General features: G+C 48.0%; 1 protein-coding gene across 1 annotated transcript; it reads left to right on the top strand.

Moving 5' to 3' along the window:
- Positions 1 to 16,965: 16,965 nt before the first annotated feature.
- On the top strand, positions 16,966 to 22,126 carry LOC109755593 (dihydropyrimidine dehydrogenase (NADP(+)), chloroplastic). Its single transcript, XM_020314493.4, has 7 exons — positions 16,966 to 17,286; positions 18,645 to 18,908; positions 19,000 to 19,170; positions 20,343 to 20,455; positions 20,536 to 20,719; positions 20,886 to 20,995; positions 21,772 to 22,126. The coding sequence occupies exons 1-7, from the start codon at positions 17,032 to 17,034 to the stop codon at positions 21,926 to 21,928; spliced, it is 1,254 nt and encodes a 417-aa protein (XP_020170082.1). The 5' UTR covers positions 16,966 to 17,031; the 3' UTR covers positions 21,929 to 22,126.
- The last annotated feature ends 1,379 nt before the right edge of the window (positions 22,127 to 23,505 follow it).

Here is a 23,505-nt window from a genome sequence, read left to right as displayed (position 1 = left end):
TCCCGTACTCCACCATCGCAGGTGCTTGCTCTAAGTTGACAGTGTGATAATTGGTTTCATGTTGCATATGTTGTCTAGCCTGTATTTCTTATATTTTGATTAAATTGCACCTGTTGAGTTTATACGTTATACATGTGCATATGACATGCCTTTTTGTGTCTAGAATACACGGCATCTATCAATCATACCATGTTCTTACATCAAAGTACTGTTGTTGTGTATCCCGCATCAGTCACTCATGATTGGACGCTTTTAACATGGCAGTTTGATAGTGGTTGCATCTTGCATTGATTTCTATGTTGTACTGCTTCTAATTTTTCTAAATGCCACTTATGACAAGACACTTTTAACTAGGCAGAGTGATATTGGTTGCATCTTTCATATGGTGTCTTGCTTGCATTACTTCTATTTTCTTGAAAATCCTTCTGCTTAGTTTACACATCGTAGCTGTGAATATGTCACGACGTCCTGTTTTTCTTACATATTCCATCCTCATACGGTTGTCTTACATCAAATTATTGCTTGTCTGTATCATGCATCAATGAGTTCTGAAGAGCGATTTTATTCTTTTGTGTTGTGGGTATGCCTTGACATGGCGAAGTCAAAAAAGAGCAAGGAAAAGAATATAGTAAGGAATGGTGTTAATCGTCGGGTGAAAGGGAAAAGGATCTGCTCTCGAGATTCTGCTGGTACTTATAGTGCGGTAGAAGGTCCAAGTCCACCGGCTAAATCTACAAACACAGTATCACCTGCTCCACCAGCTGCAGCATCCGCTTCAACTATACCAGCATCTCAACGAGTTACTCGTTCATTTGCTCCGGAACTGGCCAGTTCTCAAGCTGCATTCACACCTAACACTACTTCTGAAGCACTGCTGACACAACAGGACTTGGCAAGATCAGATGAAACTCATGAGCATCAACACCAAGATGGTACCTGACCGAGTCAAGTTGCAGTTGCATGCTCCTTTATATGTACTCCCACAGTTTGATGTGCACTAACACTTTCCATATTCGTTGTTGAACTAGCACCATGGCGCAAGCGGAAACAGACATCAGGGATAATGCTTGACAGATTAACAAAATCTAAAGGAGGAAGAATGGAGATCCATTTTGAGGCAGATTTAAAAAGGCCACATGATGCTACAGAGTCAGCCAAGTTAGTATCAGAGGCAGCCATTATCGTTAGGTGTCATGCACGTATCCTCCCAACGTGGATCCAGTACAGGAATGAGAAAGACAATACCCAATTTAACACCTTCCTTGACCATTTATCCATAAGTAATGTTATTCATCGCAATTTGTAATATTGTCTTGCTCTGTGCCATACTTTCTAGCTTCCTCCTAATAAGACTCACATTCTTTTTTCAACAGATGAGGTTCAAGTTGGATCCGAAAGATGATGCAACTAAACAAGCATGCACTCATGTTTTTCAGTCTGCTCTGCGACAGTATCGGTACCACCTTAGAAAATCTCACTTTGAAGGCAAGGCTAACAATGAAATCGCCCAAACATCTCTAGTGGAATATATTACAGATGAAGACTGGACAGCCCTTGTTAAACACTGGTCTGATCCAAAGTATCAGGTAGGGTATATGTATTTGATCAGTCCACATACTGAACTTGTATTTATGTATGTGCCTTACAAGTGTATCTTCTTCTAGGCTAACTATTTGAAGAATAAGACCAACCGTTCTAAAGTGAAATTCCAACACACAACAGGATCTCGTAGCTATATTGCACACTGCGAGGCTCTTGTAAATAGCTGCTACTTCCTTCTTTTTCCTGTGCCATATTATTGTATCCATATTGACTTGTTCCAAATACAGAGGAAAACCCGTGCGGACCAAAAAGAACCTGAACCTAATGCAGTGCAAATCTTCAAGGATTGCCACACCGGCAAGATGTAGGGCATGAGCACACCAGTTCAGGCCGCTGTTGTAAGTCCTTACTCCTCCTGCCTTTGAACTGATTGGTACTATGATGTGTTCATTTAACTGCTTCGTTTGCAACCAATGTCAGTTACTCTGTTCACTTTTATACACAGTTGTCTTAACGTATCATTTCACCTTACATGGTTTAAAAGAGATGAAGGATATTCTTTTGGTCTTGATCTGTAATCTAGTTATGACGTTCACGTGCGCACACAATGATACAATAGCATGTTTGTTTTATATCTGTTTTCCCATGATATGAATGATGTCTCTTTATCCTACTTTAAACCATGTCTCTTTATCCTTAGATGTCAACAAATGTGAGGAAATAGACAATACAGTAGGCATGCTACATGGACATATGTTCCGAAAGTGATTTTATTATGTAGTTGGCACTACAATACATGCTAATGTATTACAGTAGTTCACCAAAATAAGTTATGTATAAACGTGAAACCTACTTTGTTTGTTTTTGTCTCATTAGTAACTTATCTAGTACACTAATCTACAAGTTCAAACTTTCAGCAAGCTATGGAACAAATGATTGAACAGCCACAACCACCTGAAGGTGACGAGGCTACCATAGGCACAATGTCACCTCTTGCTGCAGTGTGTCAGTATCTCTCCACTAACAGTGCAAAAAGCACCTTCCTGCGTAATTCTGGGTTGGTTGTCAAGGTAACCTCGTCCAAATCGCCTACTGAACAAAATCTTCCGGCTAGACAGAGTGATATATATGTGCTCCAGACACAAGTCCAATCCCTAATGGACATTGTGTCGGAAACAAAAATAGTGGTTGACAAATGCCGTGAAGATATGAATGGTTTTGAAACCAGACTATCAGACATTTTCTTCGTTGTTCAAGAGCAATGGAGGAAAAAGGGGAAGATCGTACTGCTCCATCAGATTCTACAGCTTGAAACATAAGCACTCGAGTCAAATGATCTGTGCTTCTATACATCTGATGGTGCTTTTATCTGCAAGGACTGTAAACTTTATGCCAACAGGCCTTTTGTTGTATGGTTGGAATTTATTTTGTTGTGATACAACATTTATGATGCTGCCAAAGGTTGCAGTAATACGACGCTATTTTTGTATAGTGTAGGTTTATCTTAGTAATGTATTCGGCCGAAAGCTTCGTAGGAGCCCAACATGCCAACATTCGTCGGGCCCATTCCAATTGGGCTAAAAACGATTCTGGGCCGAAATTTGCATGTAGCCCACTAAAAATATCTGGGCCTAAATCAGCATAAGCTTTCATATTTTTCTGGTAGGCCCGTGCCCATAGTGGGCCTTTAACATGCCTAAATATAATTTGGGCCCTCAGTAATAATAGGCCGTTTACATGTGTAAATATCTCGAGCCCATAAAAACATGGGCCTTTAGTAGGCCGAAAGTAAGATTGGGCCCTGATTGTGCCAAATAACCCACTGGTCTTAGCAGGCCGAAATGGTGGCCCATTTACAATGCGGATCGTCCATAGGCCGAAATTCAGACGGGCCGTAAATGCGCCGACCTACTACACGGGCCTTTAATAGGCCGGAAGTTCGGTCGGGCTTGATTAGTGTCATTTTTATATGGGCCGTTAGTAGGCCCGATGTGGCGTTGGGCCACATATGGACCATGGATTTCGTCCGACATTAACAGGCCGAAAGTCACAACAGGCTGAAAGTGGCCCAAATATGTAGGGGGGCTCTACCAGGCCGAATGTCAGACATGGTCGAATATGACCCATATCCTTCACGGTCATTTATGGGCCGAAAGTTTCATTGGCCTATAAATGGGCCCAAATGAAGCAGGACCTTTAACAGGCCGGAAACACACCGGGCCGTAATTCGGCCCAAATTTTTAGCGGACTGTTAACGGGCCAAAAGTGACCATGGGCCGGAATGATGACAAGTTTAGGACGGGCCGATTTAGCGCTAGCCGTACGGGCCATAATGAGAATGTTGGACCTTTAGCTGGGCCGGCCCATTATGGTCTGCAAAATCTTGTGGGCTTTAGCTGGGCCGGCCCATTATGGCCCGCTAAATTTTGCGGGCCTTTAGTTGGGTCAGCCCATTTAATCTTTATGGGCCACTTTTGGGCCGGTCCACGTGTCAACGTATCATAGGCGCATCTCGCCCATTGGATGAGTGACACCTGTGCCAACGCGGAGCTGACACGTGGTTCCATCAGCCAATGAGAATTTTACACGTGGAAAATCGGCATTGGTCGTTGCTGTTAGCGGGTTATCGGATCCAAAACCGGACCCGATAGCTTAACGGCGTCCTGTTACGGTGGATGCCACGTGTCGGTCACCCTTGACGAAAGCACTTCTATGACGCGCGATTTATCGTCATGGAAGTGGACACTTCTGTGATGATAATTTTGGTAATGTCATGGAACACTTCTACGACAGCACAGGTATGACTATCTTGATTCTGTCATAAAATTATCATGGATGTACATACATGACAGAAAACGTGACCTACTGTGACAAACACGTATCATCACGGAAGTGTCTTTTTTTGTAGTGGGCCCCGATGCACCATGCAGCTCAGACTAGTTGCCATTGAGACGGTAGATGACACACCGCTCCATCTTGGTCACCACACTAGAAGCATGCAAAGACCTGTGCCCGGCCACCGAAGCCAAGCACTTATCCCTCCAGCTGATGAATGGCTCCAAAGACTAAATGTCGGAACACCGCCATCATTCGATCTTGAAAGACTAAATGTAGAGTTTCCCCCGAAACACAGAGGGACCAAGAATCGCCCCCACGACGCCTCCAGTGAGGTAATGACGCCCACAGGCCATAGGCACCGCCGTCGACGGTTCCGGCCGAGGTCGAAACAAGCTTTTGTTGTAAAACTCGCATCCAACATCGATTGGACCCTCGTATCCATCTCCACTGTCTTTCGCCACACCCCAAGGGAACGTCCCCACCGCCGATAGACATCTGCACACGACTAGAGCCCGAGCCCTGCCACCACCACCAGGAACCGCCGCACCGCCGGGGTGGGCCGTCGATCGTAGAAGAAGCCCCATTGATGCACGACCGACGCCGGATAGGGACACCCGCTTGAAGATCCACCACGACCGCGCCTCGGAACCATGGCAGAAGAAGGCCGCATCTGTAACACCCCGGATGTAACTTTCCATATTTGTAACTCCAACTCTTGCCATTTTCGGCCGTGTGTTATGATATTCCCTTCATGGTCGGGTTTGTTTGTCGTTTTGCATTTTGTTCATGTCATGCATCTCATATCATGTCACCATGTGCATTGCATTTGCATACGTGTTCGTCTCATGCATCCGAGCATTTTCCCCGTTGTCCGTTTTGCAATCCGGCACTCCCATCTCCTCCGGCGCACCCGTCTTGTTTCTTTTCGTGAGCGGGTGTCAAACGTTCTCGGAATGGACCGAGGCTTGTCAAGTGGCCTTGGTATACCACCGGTAGACCACCGGTCAAGTTTCGTTCCATTTGGAGGTCGTTTGGTACTCCAACGGTTAACCGGGTATCCGCAGATGCCTTCTGTGTGTTGCAGCAAAACCCCCTCTCTAAACAGCCCAAAACCCCTCTAAGTCATCTCCATGCTCTAGGTCGTTCGATCATGATCGTGTGGGCGAAAACCGCACCTCATTTGGACTCTCCTAGCTCCCTCTACCTATATATGTGCACCCCCTCCGAAATTCGGGCGAAACCCTAGATCTTTTTCCCCTCCGCGCCGCCGGACGCGTCTTCCTCAGCGCCGGACACGTCCGCCGCCGCCTCCTCGCCCAATCACACGCTGCCACATCACCGCGCGCCGCCGCCCGTACGCCCGCGCCGCCCGCGGCCCGCCGAAGCCCGTGGCCGGCCCTCCCCAGCCCGCTTCTCGCCCGAGCCGCCGCGCGCCTCCCGCGCCCGCGCCGCCGCCGCCGTCGCCCGACCCGGCGCTCCGCCGCGGCCTCCTCTGCCGCCTCGCGCCTCGCCCCGCCGCCACGCCGTCGCCGCCTCCTCTTCCCCGAGCCCGGCGCCTCCTCCTTCTCCTCTCCCGTCGCCGGCGAGCAAGCTCCAGATCCCGATCCAAAAATCGCCAGGGTTGACTTTTCCTCTCCTTCCCCCGAAAATCCTCAAGTCCTAAGTTTTTTACATTCTGTGGCATACTTCATCATGGCATAACTCTCTGCATATAGCTCTGTTTCATGCGTGTAATATATCGAATTGTTCGCCTCGTGATGCTCTTCATTTTGTTCCATTGCACCATGTTCGTTTGAGTTCATCTCGATGCCCAAATATCTGGTGCAAGAGTGCTAGTTGCTGTTATCTGCTGTTACTTATCAGAGCTTAGGGATTTGTTATTTTTGTATCATTTAATCTGTGCATCTTATGGGTATGAGCTCTACATGTGTTTTGTTGTATGCCATGCCATCTTTACATAGGTGTATGCCATGTATTTTTGTGATCTCTGTGGTGACTAGCACAAGCATGCAAACTAGGCTCCGTAATGTTTCTGATTTCGGAGACTTAGTATTTTCTCTAAGTCTGTAACTGTTGTTATTTTGTTGCCATGTATTCATGTGGTTACAGAGAGATCCATGCTTATTTTGGAGATGTTCAGTAAGGATGTTTTGTAGATATTGTTGTAATTGATCCATTACTGCCCTTTTTTGCAATTATGGAGTGCCATAGCATGACTCAATCTTGCTCTACTTTTGCTATAAAATATTTCTGGAAGATTCTTAACATGATATTCAAATTTGCCAAGCTTGTTGTAGTTGTTTCATACATGCTATGTATTTGTTCTTGCCATGGATAGCTTCATAAACATGCCATATTGCTGTAGGTATACTTGTTTTGTCATGCATTGCTTTGTGAAGAGTGCATCAAGCTCACCAAGATGCCTTCATATTATAGTTTCTGCCATGCTCTGTTTTCTGCCAAGTCTGAAACCTGATAACGAAACTTGCTATGTTTACATGGTTGCCATCATATCTTCTTGTCCTTTTTGACTTATGGTCGGTAAGAGACTTTTGGCATATGCATTTAGTAGAATACTTACATGCCTTGTTTTACCATGTTAAGTTTCTGTATCATGTTGATTTCGTGCTCTGAACATTGCTACCTGATGCTGTTTCAGGCATGTCCAGTAATTTCACCAAGTCTGTGAACCTGTTATCTTTTGCACTTTTGCCATGCTTGTTTGAACCTGCTGTGGTGTGATCTAGCCGTAGCTCAGTGTTCATCTTTTGTCAAGCATCTCCTTTAGATTTCTTCCATATGTTTTGTTGCTATGTTAGAGTGTTGTAGTATAGTTTCTTGTTGCATTCTAAGTGCTATCATGCTGTTAACCGCAGATTCGTGTCATTCTTGTTTTGCTTGCCATTTGCAAACCGTGCATCCGTTTCCGGTGATCTTTATATCGATTTCAACCGAAATCATCTCATCTTTCCAGTGGCATGCTTGGTTTGCCAAGTTACTGCCTTGTTCATCATTTTTCTTCCGGAGCACGCATATGCATCGCATATCAGATCTCGCATATCATACATGTTTTGCATCATGTTGTTTTTGCATTCCCCGTGATTGATTGTGGTTCCGTTGCTTGTGTTCTTATTTTGGGTAGCACCGGGAGACGAGTTCGTGAACGAGGAACCTGTTGAGTACGCTTACGAGGATCAAGCTTTCGACAACTCTGAGAACCTTGCAGGCAAGATGACCACCCCTCGAAATTACTTCTATCTTTGCTTTGCTAGTTGTTCGCTCTATTGCCATGCTGCGCTACCTACCACTTGCTATATCATGCCTCCCATGTTGCCATGTCAGCCTCTAACCATCCTTTCCTAGCAAACCGTTGTTTGGCTAAGTTACCGCTTTTGCTCAGCCCTTCTTATAGCGTTGCTAGTTGCAGGTGAAGTTGAAGTTTGTTCCCTGTTGGAACATGGTTATTTTGGGATATCACAATATCTCTTATTTAATTAATGCATCTATATATTATGGTAAAGGGTGGAAGGCTCGGCCTTATGCCTGGTGTTTTGTTCCACTCTTGCCGCCCTAGTTTCCGTCATACCGGTATTATGTTCCTTGAGTTTGCGTTCCTTACGCGGTTGGGTGATTTATGGGACCCCCTTGACAGTTCGCCTTGAATAAAACTCCTCCAGCAAGGCCCAACCTTGGTTTTACCATTTGCCACCTAAGCCTTTTTCCCCCGGGTTTTCGCGAGCCCGAGGGTCATCTTTATTTTAAACCCCCGGACCAGTGCTCCTTCGAGTGCTGGCCCAAACCGAGCGATGTCCGGCGCCCCCTGGCCAACCAGGGTCTATGCCAACCCGACGTCTGGCTCATCCGTTGTGCCCTGAGAACGAGATTTGTGCAGCTCCTATCGGGATTTGTCGGCACATTCGGGTGGCTTTGTTGGTCTTGTTTTACCATTGTCGAAATGTCTTGTAAACCGGGATTCCGAGACTGATCGGGTCTTTCCGGGAGAAGGTTTATCCTTCGTTGACCGTGAGAGCTTATGATGGGCTAAGTTGGGACACCCCTGCAGGGTATTATCTTTCGAAAGCCGTGCCCGCGGTTATGAGGCGGATGGGAATTTGCTAATGTCCGGCTGTAGAGAACTTGTCACTTGACCCAATTAAAATACATCAACCGTGTGTGTAGCCGTGATGGTCTCTTCTCGGCAGAGTCCGGGAAGTGAACACGGTTTGAGTTATGCATGACGTAAGTAGTTTCAGGATCACTTCTTGATCATTTCTAGCCTCGCGACCGTTCCGTTGCTTCTCTTCTCGCTCTCTTTTGCGTATGTTAGCCACCATATATGCTTAGTGCCTGCTGCAGCTCCACCTCATTACACCATCCTTTCCTATGAGCTTAAATAGTCTTGATCTCGCGGGTGTAAGATTGCTGAGTCCCCGTGACTCGCGGATTCTACCAAAACAGTTGCAGGTGCCGACGATGCCAGTGCAGATGACGAAACCGAGCTCAAGTGGGAGTTCGACGAGGAACGTCATCGTTACTATGTGTCTTTTCCTGATAATCAGTAGTGGAGCCCAGTTGGGTCGATCGGGGATCTAGCATTTGGGGTTATCTTATTTTCATTTGGATCTTGACCATAGTCGGTCTATGTGTGTATTTTGGATGATGTATGATTTATATTTATGTATTGTGTGAAGTGGCGATTGTAAGCCAACTCTCGTTATCCCATTCTTGTTCATTACATGGGATTGTGTGAAGATGACCCTTCTTGCGACAAAACCACTATGCGGTTATGCCTCTAAGTCGTGCCTCGACACGTGGGAGATATAGCCGCATCGTGGGCGTTACAGCATCGCCCCCGTCCTTGGCAGCCGCACGACTTAGTTAGCCCGCGGCGGCCTGAGGAGGCGACGAGAGTGTGGGTGAGAGTGGAGGGGCTTTGGACGAGAAATCCCACCGGCAATGCCGCGTGATGTCGCTTCCTCTTTTTGTGATGTTGCCACCATTACCGTTGGAGTGACATCTCCACGACACCAAAACCTACTCCCTCTGTCCTAAAATAAGTTTCTCCTCCCATCCGCCCTACGGTGCAGGCGCAACAGCCATAGCCATAGGGGGGATTGATCTTGTGATGTCTAGGGTTTCTTTTCTCACGTCTACTACGGTTGAGTCTTCTTTTTAGGGGAACTACTATGGTTGAGTCTATATGTGTGTGCCTTTTTTTTGCACGGGAGTGATTGCCGTCGTTGTGTGTGACCTTGGTTGGGATCAGTCGTGCCTTGGACATCCATCCACCATGACTAGAGAGATGAGATTGATGACACAAAAGATTAGGTTTTGTTGTAGGCCGTATGAATGAAAGTGTTACCGTGTCTAGGGCCCGTCGACCGACCATCGTACTTGGCAGGCCAACACACCGAGGCTTCGGTGCACTGTGATGTGGACCTGGTGTTGTTCGACGGTATGACAAGTTGAGAACACGGCTTGCAGCACAAGTCTAAGGCCAAACTTGCTACTCCTCCTATCTAAATTAATTGACGCAGCTTTAATGAAGTACTACAAGAGTGACAAACGAAGTACGGTACCACATTATTGTTGTTATGCATCATTAAAGGAAAGGTATTATTGTTGATGGATAGCATCTCCTTACCCCGGGTAACCATGGCCATTTAGTTATCCCAAAACCAGAAAGGCAGTTGGACTTGAACGGGAACTGAAGAAACCTTGGCGTGCCAAGTAGGAGTACAAACGATGTACCGCGCACGAAGATTCCCCTCCACCTTTGCTAATCTCATCCGGCGGTCCTGTTTTAGGAAGTTTTTCAAAATGGAGGATAACACCGGTCTCTTATCAAATGATGCGCACAACTATCTTTATTACATTATTATTCTATAATAAAGTCTTACAAGATAAATACATGAATCAACCCAAAGCCATCTTCCTAGCGAAACATGTTGCCCTATCTTGTGTCCTAACCTCTCAACACACACCTAAAAATCGGTGGCCTCACCAAACCACCCGCCAACTAGTGGGGAGAGCACCAATCGGTGTAGCAGACTCTCGACGCACACCGCATGTGCACGCTCTAGAATCCGCCGCCGTCCCATCTTTTGGCGTGATTAGGGCATTGATCTTGCCAGTCCCTTTCGCCGTTGATGCCACCACGACGCCAGACAGTGTCACCCTTCTGCGTGCACCCCTCAAACGGTGTCCAGTACTGCCGAGACCCTGATGCACCATGCAGCCCAGACTCGTTGCCATCGGACCGTAGATGACACACTGCTCCACCTTGGTCACCGCACTAGAAGCATGGGAAGACCTGCACCCGGTCACTGAAGCCAAGCACTTATCCCTCCAGCCGATGAATGGCTCCAAAGATGATGCCCCCGTCGGGGTGATGATGCCAGAACACCGCCATCATTCGATCTTGAAAGACTAAATGTAGAGTTTTTCCCCAGGACACACAGGGACCAATAATCGCCCCACGACGCCTCCCGTGAGGTAATGAGTAATGACGCCCACAGGCACGACCGTCGATGGTTCCGGCCGAGATCGAAACAAGCTTTCGCTGTCAAACTCGCATCCAACATCGATTGGACCCTCGGATCCATCTCCACTGTCTTCCGCCACACCCCGAGGGAACGTCCCCACCGCCAATAGACATCTGCACACGACTGGAGCCCGAGCCCTGCCACCACCGCCAGGAACCGCCGCACCACTGGGGTGGGCCGTCGATCGTAGAAGAAGCCCCATCGTTGCACGGCCGACGCCGGATAGGGACACCCACTTGAAGATCCACCACGGCCGCGCCTCGGAACCATGGCAGAAGAAGGCCGCATCGCCCCCGTCCTTGGCAGCCGCGCGGCTTAGTTGGCCCGCGGCGACCTGAGGAGGCGACGAGAGTGTGGGTGAGAGTGGAGGGGCTTTGGACGAGAAATCCCATCGGTGGTTGATGGCTGGGGCGAGGAAAGTCTGAGATCGCCTGATCCCTTTTTTCGGATCAAGTCGACCTGATACTTGGAGCGAATATGATCCTGTTTTAGGAAGTTGGAATGTTTTTGTTGTGAACACGTCGCGCGGGATCGAAACCAAGCACGACGTTGGCTTCATTCCCTGTCCTGAGCTGAGGTTGCTTTACACAGTCGCCTCGCGAACCCGTCTCTTCCCTTGTTCCCGGGTGGTCCCGTTCACGCGTGCAGGCAAGATGACACACATAAATGTGCTGGTTAAAAACTACTTCCTCCATCCCACAATGTACGACGGAAGGAGAAAGTCTGATCTTCCATATTAATCGTTGCTTATTTTAGTACAAAGAGAATAATAAAAAATGCGTGCAAATTTTTAGTACAAAGAGAATAATGAAATGTAAAAATGCGCGCGAATTTGCTTGGAAGTCATTCACGTGTCTGACCTGGCAGAACCGATGGGATACACTGCAGGAACAAAAGTCGTAAGCAGGAAAGTATGCCAATGCTAATGAGATGTATGGATCTAAGAGCAACTCCAAAGGGCCGACCCATTTCATCCGCCTGCGTCCGTTTGAGTCGGCGCGGACAAAAGTGGCGGCCCTACGCGCCGACCCAAACCCAAATCACGTCCGCGTCGCGTCCGCGCCGACGCATTTGTGGCCTAAATTTGCGTCCCAAATGCGTCGGCGCGGACGCCGAACGGACGCTTCGTGCGCCTTCTCGCTATCCGCCGCGTCCTCACATGGCAGCCGTCCAACTATCCGCTGCCCACGCGGTCAGCTTAATTTATAACGACGGGCCCACGCGTCAGTGACGGCGCTCGTCCTTTTTTAAGCCGACCGTGCGGCGGGGCCGTCCTCATCCAAACTCGCCGTCCACATCTGCCCACCTTTGCTCCCTCCTCGCCGGCAAACCCTAGCCACCACAACCACAGCGAGATGGGCCTCTTCTCCGGCGCCAGCGGCAGCAAGGCCAAGGGCAAGTCCCCCGCCACCCCTTTCCCCTCAAAGTTCCTCCCACCTCCGCCGGCGCCTCACCGGCAGAGGCAACGCGTCAACGTGCCAGTGCACCAGGCGGAGTGGCACTGGCAGAACCGCCAGCCTCTGCCGTATCCGGACGTGACGCTGCCGCACGACTGGCATCTGGATCCAGATAGGATCCCAGTGCCGGCGGCGCCGCGGACGGCTCGTGCTCACGCGGAGGAGGTGCAGCGCTGGCGGGCGCTGCTGACGCCGGAGCAGCGCCTCGACAAGGCCTACGCAACCGACTCGCCCAACTGGGCGAGGTGGTTCGCCTTCAAGCACGAGGAGGCGAGGCGACGGGGCGTGCGCGAGGTCGACCGGAGGTCGCCGCCAACACCGCTTGTCGTCCACGAGGAGGACCAGGCGGCGGAGGACGCCTACCAGGCGGCCCTTGCGGCCGTCTACCGGGAGAGCGAGGAGGACGAGCGGCGCAGAGCAGAGGCGGCGGAGGAGGCCCGGTACGAGGCGGCAATGCCGCAGGCCCTTGCCCTCTCCGCGGCGGGCGACAGCGTGGTGCCGCCGGTGGCCCCGCCGTCCCCCATCAAGCCGGAGCCGCAGCCCGAGCCCGAGCCCATCGCGCGCTTCTCCTGGAATGGAGTGGTGCGCGAGTGGGTGTCCGCGCCACCGGTTTGGCTGGGGCGACGCCGGCGCAGGAGCAGGCGTACCTCGAGATGTGGCGCCAGCGCCGGCTGGCAGAGGAGCGCCGTCACGGCGAGTACGAGGAGATGCTCGAGCGCGACCTCGAGGAGGAGCAGCGCGAGGCCGAGGAGGAGGCGCGCTAGGCCGCGGCTGCACAGGCGGTCGCACCCCCCCCCCCCCGCCCCGGCACTGCCTGCGCCGGCACAGCCCGACATGACGGCGCTCTGGAACACGGCGTTCGCCTGGGCCGGGCCGGCGCCGACGCTCATCGACCTCACGGACCCCGAGGACGACGACGACGACGCCTAGGGCAGCGCGCCGTCTCGTAGTTTAGTCTGTTTTTTTAATGCAAATGTGGACGCGTGGACTCTCGCCGGCCTTCATGGCCGGCTTTAATGTCTAATTAATGATGTTTCTCTTTTTTTAATATGCATGGGTTTATTTTTTTTTGGCGCCGTCAAAATGGCTCTCAAGCCAGCGTTGGGCGCACGCGCCGACCCAAATGCAGAAGCGGGCATCCGTGTCCGTCCGACCCAAACGGATAAAAAACGGATAAAATCGCCGTCCGTTTGGGTCGAGCGTAGATAGACCGGAGACCGTATATCGTGACATGTACGGAAGCTGTTGGTAGATTATATAGGGAGTGGTAGATGCTTGTGGAAATGTACTTGGAGCAGGCAAGGTTATGTGCGTACACTGGACGGGACATGTGGTGGATGACCGCCGCCTAGTGCATCATCCGTGGATAGATGAGGACGCGTACGCATCATGTTGCAGTTTTTGTTGTGCACGTCTTCCCTGCGACTTTGCGCAATTATTGCCTCACCTCGATGAGACCACGTGTGTGGAGCTGTTCTTATCCGGCACCGACCCTCTGGTTCGCCATGTGCAACATGCTTCTCCTTCTTCTTCTTCTTTTCTTCTTTTTTCTTGCTTCTTGCTCGGAGAGTGTACTTTTACATGATGAAGTTGCATGCCTTAATTATTGGTTAGCTATTTACATTAATCACTACTCACTCCTCCTTCCTTTGTCCCTCCTCCAAGAAAAAGCGGCTATTGTTTCTGCCTCCTGTCGGCGGCGCCGACGATCTCCCACGTCTCCTGTGGCCTTAGGGGTCATGGGTGCGCAGTGGATCCCGATCCTTGTCGGCGGGAGGACTTCGTTTTTATGTGCTTTTTCTAGTTTTGTTAGGGTTTGTGTCCTGTTAAAGAAGATGAGACGGCGGCGACTTCTTGAAGATGGAATAAGATTCTCTCCGCCTAGCCCCCGTTCCAATGATGTGTCTAGTATCGTCGAAGGGCATGTGGAGGTGTGTCTCCGGCGGATCTCGCGAGTAGTCGGTGGTGGTCTTTGGTGGATCCGCTCGGATCCGGTCTTTGTTCGTCTTTGTTCATGTGTCTTCAGGTTGGATCCTTCTGATCTAAAATTCTCTTCATCGGTGGCGGTTGCTGTTCTAGGGCGTTTGTCCTATGGGACCTTAGCACGACGACTTCCCGACTGTCTACTACAACAAGTCATACCCGGCTCCGGCGAGGGAGGGGCGACGATGGCGATGTGCCTTCGGCTTGCTTCTGTGCTTGTAGTCGTCGCTAGGTGGTCTATGAATCTGGATGTAATTTTTTATTATTTCTGGTGTTCGTTGTACTACCATGATTGAAGATGAATAGATCGACAGTTTTTCAAAAAAATCACTACTCACTCTTTTTTTTTAGGATGAGTCACTACTCACTCTGATTCATAACTATTACCGTGGTCTGTTTTTTATAATTATAAGCCGTAAATGAACTCCACTTTGTTCAAACTCTTTTGGATAACATAATTTACTCACATTCTTGTGGTATACTGCTACATAGCAGGAGTATGATTTACCCAAGCAACAGGTTAGACTGAATCTTTTACGCAGCAGATCTTTCAGTCAAAGCGAGAAACTTTTAAGCAGCAAGGTGAGCCGTTATTTGTCCCGTCCTGCCTGCCTGAACGCGTGAAAGGGACGGCCGAACAATGCGATCCCGCTGCGTTGGACTGATCTCGCGAGGTGGCTGCCAGCTCGGAACAACCAGACCAGCAGCTCCGATCAGCTCAAAATAAATATTCCGAGATCCTAATCAGGCTCGCCGCATGTGATTAGCCGCGGTGGAAGGGAATCTTCGTGCGCGGTTAACATCGTTTGTCCTCGGCACGCCAAGGGTTCTACTTCCTGTTCAAATTGAACTACCTTTCCCGGATAAATGGTCGTGGTTATCCGGGGGTAAGGGAAAGCTATCCATTGAGATAACAAAATTACTAGTATTAGTGGTTACTTATTCGTCTCGCCAACTAATCGGTACCAAGCGGTGAGCTTTGGTATGCTACCAACAAATTTTACAATAACCTGCAAAAAAATTACAATAATAAAAAATTAACCAGCCATCTTTTGCTAGGCTGCCGTTTGTCCGTAGCAACTTTTTAAATCTTAATGTTACTTACTCAGTTTGCAAGACTTTTTAAGGATTCCATATAGAGATAAAGTATGCATGTGGACGTTCCGGGCTCATTCAGTTTGCAGGACTTTTTAAGGATTCCATATGATTTTGGCACTAGCCATTTTTTTCCCTTTGAGTGATATTCGTTTTCACAAGAATGGAGATGTCAAATTCCTTCGGATTGTGTCTGTATTGGTCCCATTTTTGAGAATTTTCATCATTTAGATGGGGCCTCGAGAAAAAATTAAGGGCTCTTTGATTTGCATGATGGTAAAGACACGGGAATATAAAAAACACAGGATATAAATGTCATGCCTATTTTGAATAGATTTAACTGAATGTTTGATGGCAAATTTTCTATAGGAATTCAGTCATACGAATCCAAATGGGCAACATAACTGAATATTTGCCAATTTTCAACAGAGCCAATCAAAGGATTCCTGGCTGTCGTGGTGCTCCCCATCGGGGTAGGTCTGTGGCCTTTTCCCGTAAAGCAGAGGGTGGAGGGCCGAGCGAATGCTTTTCGTCGTGACGCCGGTGGTGGTGATGCCCGTGGGTGTCGCATTTCTCTTGGGGCGCCGCTTCGGTCCTCTTCCACCCCTTTGACACTCTGGGGTGAAAACCTTCGCTTGCTTTGACGGACGTGGCGGCGGCGGCGCATGGCGTCGTTACCTTCTTGGGGGCGTCATCGATGTGTTTGGTGGGTTTCGGTCCTGCGACGAATCTCATGCGCTTCTCCTCAGTGACACTCTAGTGGTGTTTCCACGTCTTTGGTGTGTTTTTGTCGTGTGTTTTTTTTTGTTATCTGCTTTTGAGGATTTCCTCAACATCATGTATCCTTGTTCGGTGAATTGGCTTTATAATATATAAAGCGGGGTGTGAGCCTGGTCCGTGAAGTCGCCATCACTTTTGTCCAAAGAAAAAGAAGAAGTCACCAAGACAAAATTTTGTAGCAAACATTGAAAAATGTTTACATTGCTTGCAATGTTTCATCACGAAATGACATTAAAGAAAAACATGAAGAAAAAAATCGATGCTCCAAGTATGTTATTTTAAAAAACAAAAGCATTTTGGAGCATCTATTTGTTTTTTTGCCATGTCTTCCACGAACGCCATTTAGTGATGAACCTTCACAAGCAACGAAAACATTTGGCAATGTTTGCTACTCCCTCCCATCCATATTACTTATCATCAGTTTAGTACAAAGTTATAAAAAATCAAAATTGTTTGAATTATTTATTCCTTTCAATTTTACTGTCCACGCGAGCTCAAAAAAGCACTTTCAAAGTCACCAACACTTCATAGAAGTAACAAAAAACAAGCCTAAGTATATAAGCATTATTAAAAAAGTCAAGTAGTTTGGTTGCTGGATTAGTCGATTATCATGCGGCGCATTTTCAATCACAACACGTAACCCACAAGGGCTTTCCCCATCACGTAATCCCACACTAACTTTAAAAAAACGTTATAAGGAGGTTCCTTTCTCCCTCATCCGTGATACTCCCCACAGATTCACATCGCAAAACAGAAAGAAAGAAAAAAAAACACAGAGAGAGAAAGCAGCAATGGAGTCGCTGACTCTGCGCGCCTCGCCGTCGTCGACCGCCTCGCCGCTGCTCCGCCTGCCCGGCCGGCGGCGCGCGGCGTCCGTCCGCGTCTCCGCCTCCGCCTCCGGCGCCGGCGAGCCGGACCTGTCCGTGACCGTGAACGGGCTGAAGATGCCCAACCCGTTCGTGATCGGCTCCGGCCCCCCCGGCACCAACTACACCGTCATGAAGCGCGCCTTCGACGAGGGCTGGGGCGGCGTCATCGCCAAGACCGTAATCCCCCTCACCACCTCGCCGCTGCTCATTACTAGCTCCCGTGAATCGCTCGCTGCTACTTGCGTCATGTGCGGTGGCCATCTTCAGAGCTAATTTCGCGACGCGCACGGATAGGATAGGATCTATGTGCTGTGGTTCAGGGAATTTCCTTAGATCACCTCGGATGCTTAGCGCCATTGCGTTTTGGCCGTGTGGTTCCGATTCGGGTGGGATATGGAGTGGGGGCCAGCTCAATCTGCTGGAGGAGCAGTAGATCCTAACCTCATAAGCTGGGTGATGACCACCGGAAACCGTGTGCTCGGTCCACACCAGATTCACTGGGTTGGGGAATGGGTATGGATCTTAATTATGGTATAGTGCCGGCGTGAGAACCGTATAAGACAGTAATATGGCTGGTTAAAAAATGTTTGTTTGTTGCGACCACATTAGACTGTTGTAGATCACATTTTTGTGCGGGCTAAGCTCTGCTTTCTTACCTGACAAACCACCTGTAAGGTGTTCTAACTTTTGCCCGATGAACATTTCAGTCGCACTACTAAACACCAGAAGGAAGCTTTAACTCGTTACCTGTCCCATTCTGCACTAGACTGTCACCAATCATCACTTTCACATTGCTGATACTTTATTTTCCGAGATTATCGCAATCGCGTACCATAACTTTATAGAAGGCAGAGATAATTACAGGACACATTGCTGATACTACCACTCTGCATTGGACCTACGCAGTCATCAGTGATCAGTTTCACCAATGACATTTAATGGTCGGTCTTTTGTCATGTAACATTATGGCTAACTGTTGGTTTAAATTATGACTGGTAGGTGTCCTTGGATGCTGGAAAGGTTAATTTAGCGGTGCGCATGGGTAGGATAGGAAGGATATGATCTATGTGCTGCAGTTCAGAGAATCACATTAGGTCACCCTGACGATTCCGATTTGGGTTGAATATGGAGTGGGGGCCAGTTCAATCTACTGGAGAAGCAGTAGATCCTAACCTCATAAGTTTTGCTGCAGATCATAGGAGACTCCTGTAGATGACATTTTTGTATGGATTAAGCTCTGCTTTTTTGTTTTTCCTGACAAACCACCTGCTTGAAACAATGTACATCTGCTTTTGGAGTAAGGTGTCCCAACTTTTTTTCCGATGAACATTTATTCCCAGTACTAAACATTAAAAAGAAGCTTTAACTAGTCACTGGTCCCATTCTACATTAGACTGGCACAATCATCACTTTCACATTGCTGATACCACTCTGCATTGAACCTACTCAGTCATCAGTTCCACCAATGTCATGCAATGGTTTCTGTTTTTCACGTAACATTATGGCTAACTGTTGGTTTAATTTATGACTGGCAGGTGTCCTTGGATGCTGGAAAAGTTATCAATGTAACTCCTCGCTATGCTCGGCTCAGGGCAGATCCTAATGGATCTACCAAGAGTCCAATCATTGGATGGCAGAACATTGAACTTATCAGTGATCGACCTCTCGAGACAATGCTTAACGAGTTCAAGCAACTGAAGAAGGAATACCCTGATAGGATACTCATTGGCTCAATAATGGAGGAATACAACAAAGCTGCATGGCATGAGCTTATTGAACGTGTTGAGGAATCTGGAGTGGTAACATTTTCATATCTGTGTTTTGGTGCATACTTTTTCAGAGTTATGATAATGAAGTACTACTGATCTGTTTTATTTTATCATTCCATAGGACGCTCTTGAGATAAATTTCTCATGCCCACATGGCATGCCTGAGCGAAAAATGGGTGCCGCTGTTGGACAGGACTGTGCCTTGTTAGAGGAGGTTTCCGGTTGGATAAATGAGAAGGCCACTGTGCCTGTTTGGTCTAAGATGACTCCTAACATTACAGATATTACAGAGGTTACTTCCGCATATAATACATCTATTGAGTACTTAGCAACAAATATCTTCCATGGTTAACTTGTTATGGTTCAACAAATGATGAGTCCTAAATTTGTTTCTATCCTTGCCTACTTTTCACATATTTGGTTTGTACCTTCCAAAAAAAATACTTAGTTTACTCTCTGCATTGATCTTAGTAGTTTGGTTCTCAGGTCGTACATTCGTTCATCTGTTAGCAGAAGCTAGCTGTTAGAAAATACTCCCACCGTTCCTAAATATTTGTCTTTTTAGAGATTTCAAATGGACTACCACATACGGATGTATATAGACATATTTTAGAGTGTAGATTCACTCATTTTGCTCCGTATGTAGTCATTTGTTGAAATCTCTAAAAAGACAAATATTTAGGAACAGAGGGAGTAGTAATGAAACTATTCGTGTAAGATATTTTTTGTCTTGTTCTACATATCTTGGATGTTTGGTAACAACTGGGGAAGGGTGGGAGTTTTGCTGGATTAGGGATGTGAATTCTGGTTTTAGTCTCAGGTCCATGTTTAGCAAGACCGGCAGAAACTGTAGAATGGGTCATCATGAAATGCTGAGGTAAATCAAACTTTCTAAAATGACGGGAGTTCGACCCTCAAACTCCTAATCCTCATTCCATGTAAATTCTCATACCCACCAAAGATCTTCATAAACACCCCCCCCCCCCCCCTTGAATTACCATTCCCTCCAACCAATCACTGTTGAGAGGGAACTATAACCACCACGCCAACCTGTCGCCCCTCCAGCCAAACACACCCATGGGTTTCCAATTTTATGTTCTTCTTCATTTTGCATTGTCGAGATCAGATATATAGTGCATAATTGATGATAATCTTTCACAGTCCAACATTGCTAGCCGCGTTACTCCATGGTACCAGGTTGATCATTTCTTGGGCATTTTGCAAAGTCTAGCATCATGACTTGTACTGATCACTGAAACATCAATTATGCGTTAGCATCTCTATCCATTTAATTGTGCATCCTGGAATAGAACTGATAAGGGTAGATGACATTATTGCCATCACTTGTGCTGCACATGACTCTCCATGATACTTCTTTTTGTACATTATAGCGCTAAGAATATTTGCTAATTTCACCCATATTTATTTGTTTATGTTTTCATTTTTTGTCTTAACACCATGCAGCCTTCAAGGATTGCTCTTAAGTCAGGGTCTGAAGGAATTGCCGCTATCAACACAATTATGAGTGTGATGGGAATTGATCTCAAAACTTTGCGCCCAGAACCTTGTGTGGAGGGGTTAGATTCAGTTCCCTGGGTTGTTTTTTGGAGCATGTCCATTTATTGCTAGCAATTTGAAACAATACTCTGTTCCACAGGTACTCCACACCTGGGGGATATTCTGCGAGAGCTGTGCACCCTATTGCACTTGCGAAAGTCATGCAGATAGCAAGACTGATCAAAGAGGAATTTCCTGAAGGTCGGTCCCTCTCCGCCATTGGTGGTGTTGAAACCGGCAATGATGCTGCTGAGTTTATTCTACTTGGCGCAGATACTGTACAGGTGAGCTCCTGAACTTAGTACGCAACATATTTTCCGATCAAGGGGACTGTGCTGTGTGCATCCTTATGTGTGCTGCCGGTACACATTTTTATTTGTACTGTAGGCAGTACTTCCGAGACATCATTTTCAGTCGAGTCACTAACGAAGTAATGATTATTCATCACAGGTATGCACAGGTGTAATGATGCATGGTTATGGCCTTGTGAAGAAGCTGTGTACAGAGTTGCAGGATTTTATGAGAATGCATGACTTTTCGTCAATTGAAGATTTCCGAGGGTATGTCCCCTTCACCGTTTTTTCTTTGTGGTTGAATTGGCGTTGGAAACCATCTGGATGAACTTCCTTTCTTTCGAGTACATACCAGGATACCATGTACTTGACTATGTTGTTGTGCTACCTCTAAACGTTCACGTCTTTGCGTTAAGCCTCCAAGCACCATTGTGTTACTGGAATCTAACAAATGAGCTTTGGATGTAGTAGATCATCATCGACATGAGAAATCAGGAGGTCCCCTTTGCTATTTTTTTGTTACACATGCTACCAAATACAGGACACGATTAGTGAAGCAGCATGCCCGTTGTTAAAACTGGAAAATAATTCCCTTGTGAAAACCGGAAAAGAACAACTTTCCATGGGTGGGTGGAAAGGTTTTGCGTAAATGGGTGGAAGGTAATCATCAACAGGGAAGACTTGGGAAGTGTGGGCGATAATCATGGTTAGCTATTGCCTTCAACCTTAATCATGCCTCCTATAGCCTGATTAGCACGCCTAGCCCCACCATGTATGTATGAACGGCACAAGTTGAAAGCCATGTGCACCGTGCAATGATCAACTCCCTGTCAAGTTGGCCTTGTTTTACTCTGCCTGGAGGAAGTTTCTCCGAAGCATCAGTAGTCCAGTGCTAAATGTCCGCCCCACTAGTAGAGAATGCCTGAGCTGCCTCTTTCAAGTTTCAAGTGTACATATTTTTTTGTCACCCTCTTCCAGCAGACGTGTTTGATCTATTTTTTCTCGCCTTCTGAAACAAGATCGCTGACGCTTCGTTGTCGCAGGGCGTCTCTCCCCTACTTCACGACGCACACGGACCTAGTGCAGCGGCAGAAGGAGGCGATCAAGCAGCGGAAGGCCATCAGGATGGGGCTGCAGTCGGACAAGGACTGGACCGGCGACGGGTTCGTCAAGGAGACCGAGAGCATGGTCTCCAACTGATGCCGCAACTCCGTTGGATCGGATCTCTCGGTCTCCAACTGATGCCGCACCTCCGTCCGATCCCCTCACGACGCCCTTCCTTTCCACCATACTTCCTTCCACTTGTGATTACACCCGGACCTATAAACGAAACGAAAAGAAAGAACAGTGGGAACTTTTGCTGCACCTCATTCAATAAAGCATAGTGGTGGTACGAAATTCCTTTTTCCTTTTCACCGTGTTGTTCAAGGCGCGACGGGCCAATGCGACGACGTTCCCGGTCTGGACCTTGGACCTTGAGTCTTCGGGCTGGACCGAGTCATGTGTCCACTCACTCGGCAGTTGGTAATTATCTTCTCTTCTCAGTCTCTTCCAGACACATTATGTTTCCGTGTCATGTGAACGTGATCGGCGGCGGGAGTATCCCGGACTTGACCTGCTGGTGATAGGCTGGTGACTTGAAGTCGGGGTCTCTGGAGTGAAGTGTGAGGAAACTGTGGCGTCAGCCCCGGTCAGGTTCAGGTGTGCGGAGTCCTTGGCCAAATCTCTTCCACACCTGCTGCCGTTTGGTGCATCATATTGCCGGCTTTGTCGCGTTCTAGGCGCTCTCCTGAATCTTTGATGCGGTTTCGACTGACCATACGTGGCGTCACACGTATTCTGTCAAGAGCGACTTCGGCTGATTGGTGAGAAGACGTGATTGCGAGTTCGGAAAAGGCTGGTTCACACCCGAAATGGGGACGGGGGATGGGCAGCGGCTGGTCTCTGGAAGTGCCGTCGTGTTCCCCAGGCTTCTGGTTGAAAATATGAGCAATTTACCGTATGATTTAATCCATAGAAGTACAAGATAAAACATGACTATTATAGCAGAGATGAAACGAGTCATGTAATCTAACAGAGAGAAGACAAATAGCATCTGCACATGTGAAATAGAACATAACATATGTAGAGCAGATACTAGTAGAAGAAACTGTAGTAGGTACTCAACAAAAGGTACATGAACACGTACTGAGCTGCGGCTGTAGCAGTAGCGTTGGCGTTGACGTTGTCACCTGTGTTGTCGAAGAGGTCGTCGACGACGGGTAAGACGTCATCGTTGGGGAAGTAGTCGTCGGTGTCCGGGGTGTCCGTGATGAAGAGGTAAGTAGTCGCGCAGAGCGTTCCCAAAAACCTTATCACCCTTCTCCGTACAGGACTCAAAGAGGTGGAGTTTCGGAGGCCTACTGTCCCGACATGCGGTGCACGCTGCAAACCGGGATGGGGAATATCGTAGCAGTAGCTCAGTGCTTTAGAACTCGGCGGCGTGAGGAAAGTGTTCTTCTGGTGTGTCTGTCTGGAGAAGGAGCAGACTCTCTTTTATAGGCACATGAGAAGGAAGCGAACAGGTAGCAACGGGAGGCGAAGCAAAAGAGAGACGAAACGAACAACCATCAGCCGAAGGGTGCAGAGTTCGTATTCAATCTCCACTATAGCAAAACTTTTCAGCTCCCGTGTGACCTTCTGTATACCAGTCGTGCGTGGCAAAAATTTAAACAATGGCTCGGCTCATTCCCGCAACCCGCGGTGCGCCGTGACGAGGCGGGTGGCGGAGGAGGAGC

The sequence above is a fragment of the Aegilops tauschii genome, chromosome 6, assembly GCF_002575655.3.
Source record: "Aegilops tauschii subsp. strangulata cultivar AL8/78 chromosome 6, Aet v6.0, whole genome shotgun sequence".
Taxonomy (NCBI): Eukaryota; Viridiplantae; Streptophyta; class Magnoliopsida; order Poales; family Poaceae; genus Aegilops; species Aegilops tauschii.
The sequence above is the reverse complement of the archived record's forward strand: the minus strand, read 5'-3'. Positions and strand labels throughout refer to the sequence as shown.

Excerpts from the sequence above, each read along its gene's own strand:
- LOC109755593 (XM_020314493.4), top strand. The coding sequence starts at position 17,032 with ATGGAGTCGCTGACTCTGCGCGCCTCGCCGTCGTCGACCGCCTCGCCG. Across the intron at positions 18,909-18,999 it reads GTGTTGAGGAATCTGGAGTG|GACGCTCTTGAGATAAATTT; the intron begins GTAACATTTTCA and ends ATCATTCCATAG. Across the intron at positions 19,171-20,342 it reads ACATTACAGATATTACAGAG|CCTTCAAGGATTGCTCTTAA; the intron begins GTTACTTCCGCA and ends AACACCATGCAG.